Source organism: Anneissia japonica, unplaced genomic scaffold (genome assembly GCF_011630105.1).
Source record: "Anneissia japonica isolate Jap-2015-1 unplaced genomic scaffold, ASM1163010v1 scaffold288250_len396842_cov205, whole genome shotgun sequence".
Classification (NCBI taxonomy): Eukaryota; Metazoa; Echinodermata; class Crinoidea; order Comatulida; family Comatulidae; genus Anneissia; species Anneissia japonica.
In genome coordinates, this window is record NW_022683119.1 from 14269 (window position 1) to 21562 (window position 7294).

Genomic DNA, 7294 nt, shown 5'->3' on the forward strand with positions numbered 1-7294 from the left:
GGGTGAACCTGGGCCTCTATAAAGTCCCTCCCTAGACCCTCTCTATTTCGAATTACTGAATCCGCCACGGCTCCCATATGTTGAAGTCCCTCCCTTCCACCTCTATTCAGAATTCCACCACGTATTTGCAAGTCGCGAATGTGCAAGCGCTTTACGAAGATTCACAAAGAACGTATTCGCTTAGAAACAACAACATAGGGATTTATTGCTTTCACTAGGACCATGTTTCAAATCAGAATTTTATGAATTCTCGATTATATATATTGTTGACGTCTACCAATCTCAGGCACGACGTGTAGCGGTTGTAATTATTTTGTTCATTCGCTATTTCCATGAATTCCACATTTACTTATAACATATATAACATTTACATTATGGTTAAAATGTAGTATTTTCAATGCCCAATAATATTAGGCTTGTTTTCATAGTGCACCATTGACATACGTTATTTCTTTAATGTTTAAATGTAATAATGTTTTATTTATCTTGTGCTATAATTTTATCTTGTGATATAATTAATGACACTTCGATAATGTTTTTAATTAAATTGATTTAATTTTTTTATCAGTATCTTAACATATCAAAGTGGCTATATTCATCGTTAGGCCTCAACAATTTTTATAGACTACAGAACATTGGAAAATAAAAACACTGAATAATGTTAGTTCTCAAAACCAGTGGCGGATTAGGTGAGGGAGATGCAGCTGGCCAGCCAGGGCCCTTCCCCTAAATTAAATGAAAAGGAAAATTATATTCAAATTTTAAGTTTTAGAGTGGCATTGCTGGACGCTTCGGGGGTGCCATAATTCAGAATTTTCCTACCTCAGCCAGCCCCAACGGGCTGAAGTAATATCGATCCTCTGTCTCTGAAGGTCCCTCCCTATCCCCTGCCCCCACCCCCTCCATTTCATGGACTGCTGAAAGACACGTTTAATACTGTTCATTGCATCTTCAAAATCTGTTGAGACCTCAAAATACCAAGAATGCGAGCGTGGGAGCTCCGCCCAAATTCGCACCCATCCAATAAAAATCCTGCGCAAGACCCTGCCCTAGAATAGAAGACCTAGCCTGCCAGAGCATTAATAATTGTGATACCAGTACATATTTTGTTTAAATTCCTCCAGAGTAATCTGCCACTGATCTAAAAAGGGCCAGTCAGAAAGTTCGGGGGTGGGGGTCCGGATGTCGCCGACCCCTAGCCCCGCTATGGATCCGCCCCTGTAGACCAATTTTTCATGATTCCTGAAGCCTTTCAATAATGAAATAACTTACAGGCTTAGATCATACGGAGACCCTAAAGGGACATGATTAAAGAAAATATTAAACTATTTCGAGGGAACGAAATAATATTTTGAGGGAACGAAATCATTTTGAGGGAACAAAAATCATTTCGAGGGAACGAAATAATATTTCGTTCAAATGAAATATTATTTCATTCCCTCAAAATCATTTTGAGGGAACGAAATCATTTCGTTCCCTCGAAATATTATTTCGAAATAGTTTAATATTTTCTTTAACCATGTCCCTTTAGGGGCTCCGTAGCTTAGTGTGAAGATGTTTAGTATAGGAAAGCCACTTGATAGTGGCATTCATCAGGTAATGTATGCCAGTCACTGTGTTTGCATGTTTTCTCTTGTATTGCTTTTATTTTGGATTTTGAATCAATTTTAAAGAATCAGGCGGAGCCCTAAATTGTACTAAATTTAATTAATCTGCCAGATATTCTCCGCAGTGGCGTTACCATCGGGGGACAAGGGGGAAATATCCATCTGTGGAAAATCTTTCCCCACCCCTTGAAGATGCTCTTTTTACCCCCTGAAAATGCCAAAAATTTCGCCCATTTCTTGTCAAAGTAGGCCAATTTCCTCTAAAAATTACCCATTTGAGGGAGTTCTGATCAATTTCGACGAAATTAGAACTAAAAGCACAAAAATTTTTTGCACGCTTCGCACGCATTTTTTAGGGTTTTTTAGGGTTAGCCTTCTAAGTTATTTAAACATATAATAGTCCCAAACTTAAGAAAGAAAATTTAAGATAGATCGTTTTACCTAAAAGAAGGGCCTCAATGACTAATGACGGTGAAAGAATATGTTTGTAATAAATAAAACCATGATGAAAATGCTTATATTTAGTTTCAAACACACGTGTGTGGCCTATATTATAAATAAGATAAGCCCTATGTCATATTGTTTTCTATATGGGTGGGGGATTCTTTTAATTTGTAAATATTATTCTTTTTTTGAAGGAAAAAATGCAATACCACATACTATTTGTATCTAAAATTTAATTATTGCAAATGTCATAACTATCGATTCACCACAACAAAGGGAGAACATGGCTGAATTTACATCACAGTTAACATAAACATTTATAATCAAGTAAATATTAAAGAATTCTGCTAAAAGATCTTCATATTATGTAATCTAAAGTCAAGGTATACAATCAAATGCTAAAAGATAAACTAGTTATTAACAGTTAAACCAGATTTTCATGAATAATGCAAATATACTGTACAAGGGAAGATGTACATAGTTAATACAGTTGACATTCATCTTAGCAGATCAAAGTATAGAGAAAACAAAACACTATTTTCTCTATGATCAAAGTGTATAGAATTGCAAGAAGTTTGACTGCCTTCATTTTGCATGCACGCAATGAGACGAGAAAAAAAATACTACCACAAGGTAGGGGGCGCCCTATTAGAATAGAGAGTTCGAAACTGCATTATATAAATGGAGCATGTGCAGCATTCCGAACTGAACGCCTTTCACCGATGTCTACTAATAGTAGAGATCAGTAATGCCTGTTCTTTTGAAGGACGCACCCTAGTTTGTGGTAGTGCTTTTCGAAAAAGGATTGCATTTCAACATTTTTATCTGAATTTATAAATCTAATGATTAATTATCAATACTCAACAAATTGTTCATTTTTTAAAACTATTTTCTTCAACAATCAAGAAATATCATCACACTATGAACTTGAAGTAATAAACTATGATGAATCTAACAAGTTATATATCAACATCACAAATTACTTTAAGCGAAACAAATACACTGTATCTGATTGACCACATACCGTATAAAATATTATACACATGTGATTGACTTTCAATCCCAAATATTTTTCGCTTGTAAATAATACTGTTAGAATTATTATTTTCAGATTACTGTGATTGTTTAAATTATATTGTCAACTATTATTATTATTATTATTTCTATCACTATACATAAAATAAATTTATTTAATTTGGTGATAAATAAATTGAGAATTTATGTCAGTATTAATTTCACCCTTCTTGATAATTTGAATAAAATAGAATACTGAAATTATCATAAGAACATAGCTACACAGCTGAAGATAAATTTCAGTTGTTGTCCTTTGCTCTTAGAATTATTTATTGTAAGAATAAACATAGTGTTTTTTTTTACTACATCTCTGTCTTCAGGAACAGCAGCAAACAGCAATTAAACCACCTACAATGGACAGAATGGAAGTCCATGTAACAACAGGCCAAAAAATTCAGGGCAGTTCTTTTTAAGTCTTCTGTACAATCACCAGTAGAATACCAAAAAAGTAACACATACCAATACTATTAGAAATATATAGATGCAAGTTACATTCATATAAAGTGATTTTTATTTAGGGGAAAAATACCTATGTACAAAAAAAATTAACAAATTAATCTCCATGTTATTTATAAGTCATTTAAAATATTTCATTAAGCAATATACCACAGCCCGCAATAATAATAAAGAAAATGGTTTACTTACTACTGACACATTTAAATTTGACCATGCATTCAATTTGATTTCAAATAACTTTAACATAGACCATACATTATCTAAAATGGACCATGCGTTTTTTTTACATGAACCATGCTTTATTTAACATGGACCATGCATTATTTAACATGGACCATGCATTATTTAACCATACATTCACTGGAAAATAATGTACCGTACTCAACTTAACACACACAACGCATTAAATTGAATCATATTCAATGTATTCAATTAAAGAGACTACCATCTACTTAAATTAAACAAGGACCATATTCAATTGAACACGAAATATAGTGAATTAAAAATGGACCATGGATTTAATAAAACATGGACAATGTATTAAAAAACACACATTGTAAGCTACCATGGAGGTATACCTCAATGAAGTTACTAATGAGCCAAATATTAAATTGAACATGGATCGGGTATTCACTTAGACCATACAATCAATAAAACATGGTTTACACCATGTTCAACTGAACATGGACCATGTATACAAACACCATGCATTACATTCTTTTCAACAATGACTACATTCAATTGAACATGGAACATTTGCAATTAAATGCTGATGATATGGCTTGTATATTGCATTTATCAAATATAATATACACAGCTATTTCGACAGTTAATTATCAGTCAACAAAAAAATTAACACCAATACACTACAAAAGTTATCATCCACAGAAGCAGATTGACAACTGATGCAATTGTATGATCTAATTCAAGTCATTCTTTGTGAAAACTTATTAAAAAATAAACTTACAAAATACTCATAATATACATATTACCATGGATTTTCATACATTCAATAAAATTATTATACAGGAAATAGGTATCAAATTCTTTAAAAAATCATTAATAAAATAAAATACAGTAAACTAAGAATATAAAAGGAAAATACAATACATCTTACTTAAACAATAAATAATTAATGCTTATCTAATAAAGATATAATAAATAACTAAATATCACATGATACACCATTATCATGTAACATATTAATAAATAATTTTATATTACATGTTATATTTCCTTCGATATAATTGTAATGCTACACCTATGTAATAACCTTTGACAATACACATTTAGATGATTTACATGCTTGCATTTATGATGCATATATGTGCTACACTGTACAAACACAGAGAACTTTTGAAGTACGACAAAAAGCTATTGTATGCCCATATATAGTCAAGATGTAATGTCATTATTACCATATATAGGCATGTCACATGCAGTCTGGGAAGGGCTTAACTCATAACTTTATTAACCTTTGTGTAATGATATATAGAAATAAACTTGACATGCATGAATTAAAATTGAATAATGCTGATACAGCCAATTATAGCAATATAAATTTAAGGATGTTTATATTATATATGGATAACAAACATAAACAAACTATATAAAAACTTTTTGATAAATATTTTTGCTTGTTGCTAACACTAAGAACATTTTCTGTATCATACAATCGTAATTTAAATTATCTTTTTAAAAACAAAAATAAATGAGGTATATGAAAAAAGGAGTGGGCAATTAGTGTGCAACACAATACTGAATCTTAGGTCTCCCTCCAATTAACGACTATTTTTGAGACCGGGGATTCCATGGTCTCAATAATAATAATAATAGAATAATAAAGATACTGTAACGGACATTTGTTAATTTGGGACCACAAAAAAGTTGTCTGCTAATTTGAGGTGGTATTTAATTGGAGGGAGACCTGAATAAGAATATTTCCAATCAAAGACCACTTTTGGGACTGGGGTTTCCATGGCCTTTAACAACCTTGGTCTCCAATAATATAGATAATAATAAAGATACTGTAACAGACATTTGCTAATTAGGTACCACAGAATTAGAGGTGATCTTTAAATAGAGGGCGACCTGCCTAAGAACCTGGTTGAGGAGAATATAGTACTGGATTACATCAGCATCATCTTAGCAACCAACACCTTCATAATCATCACCACTACCACTATGCCAAAAGAAAAAAAAAATCCTGTGCTGGCCACATTTTGGGAAAATCCAAAAAAAGGGTAGGTCGGTAGGAAAAGTCTTTTCTTTTTTTTGGACCAATAATGTGTTTACTACTTCCTCTTATTAAGGAGCTAACTTCAAATTGAAGGCTCCGCCCCTCCAGCTCACTGAGTTTTGCATCTGAGTATCAGGCTGTGTGGTATTCTATTCTTTTCTTTTACTGTATGCCTAAAACACAGAAAATACTCAAAAATACAACAAAGACCACTTTTAAATCAAAAGAAAAACAATCGCAACACTGCCACATCGCCTACCATCCAGCAAGATATGCCTATATCCAGCCTTTTTAGCTCATTAAAAAATATCTTTGCTGTTGTTAAAAAAAAAAAAAAATTCCGAACCTCAATTTCGAACATTTGGGTCAGCTAGGTGTGGCCAACACAATAATTTTTTTTTTACTTGGCCCTATCATTAGCACCTATCTAACTACTATCAATATGATGGTGATGATAATGATGATGATGATGACATCACCTTCATGGTGACAATGATAATGATCACAACCATAAAAATAGCATCCATCATAATCTAAATAAATACAAATGAAAAAAACTGAAATATAAAATAATGTAATCAACACCACCATAACCACCACTATCATCATCACTATTATCAGCACCAGTACAAACAAAACCCCAAATCACCTACATCCATCACAGTGTATCTAAATAATTACAAATTTTCATATTATTGTTATTATATGTCTTTGCATTTTATTGAACAATATACAACTACGTGTATATAAATCCCATGTTTTATCATTTTACTTTCCAGGTTACTTAAGACAGTGATAATGGGCTTTTCCACAGCATCAATTAAACTGACCAATGAGAAAGGTGCACTGAATTTTGGTGCTCTGGATTTTGTACACATCTTGATGATATTGGATACCTATAACACGCGATGTGTCGTACGGCAGTTGTAAGACCATCGGCCGATGAATCCAAATCCACTCTCTGTGGATGGCTAGAAGAAGCGATGCTGTCTGCTAATTGTTGTTGGCAGTTTGAACAGATTATCATTAAGAACAATCCCTTGCATGCACGTCGTAGGGTTGAGTTCTCCGTAGAATTGAATCGACTGACGATTGTTGGGGGCAGTGAATAACAAGCTCTAAACATGGGTTATAAAGCAAGCATTGCCCCGTCTATATCATTTACCCTACATCAGTCAGTCATCAAGTGGGTAAAACCACAGCATGGAATGGCAGTAAACTAAGTAAGGGAGTATACAACAACCAATGGGGTGTTAAGCCACAGCACAGAATGGCACTTTCTTTCAGTAGATTTAATTGCTTTTTCCTTGTTCTTCCTTAATGCTTGAATCAGTGTTGTTTTCTTCTGGAATCAAAGCGGGCGTTTCACTATGGAATTGCATGTCAAAGAAATCGAGAGAATTTGTGCTGCTGAGGCGTCGTTGCTTGCTTTCGTCTCGGAGCCTGATCCACATATTTCGGTTACCATCCACTG

General features: G+C 33.3%; 1 protein-coding gene across 1 annotated transcript in view; it reads right to left on the bottom strand.

The window, feature by feature from the left end:
- Nucleotides 1-6521: 6521 nt before the first annotated feature.
- The window catches only part of LOC117123816 (cGMP-dependent 3',5'-cyclic phosphodiesterase-like), a 54518-nt gene continuing 53745 nt past the window's right edge, over nucleotides 6522-7294 (bottom strand). The window contains exon 25 of the mRNA XM_033269877.1: nucleotides 6522-7285. Within this exon, the coding sequence (XP_033125768.1) occupies nucleotides 7113-7285 (173 nt within the window). The 3' untranslated portion in view covers nucleotides 6522-7112. The remainder of the gene's footprint in view (nucleotides 7286-7294) is intronic.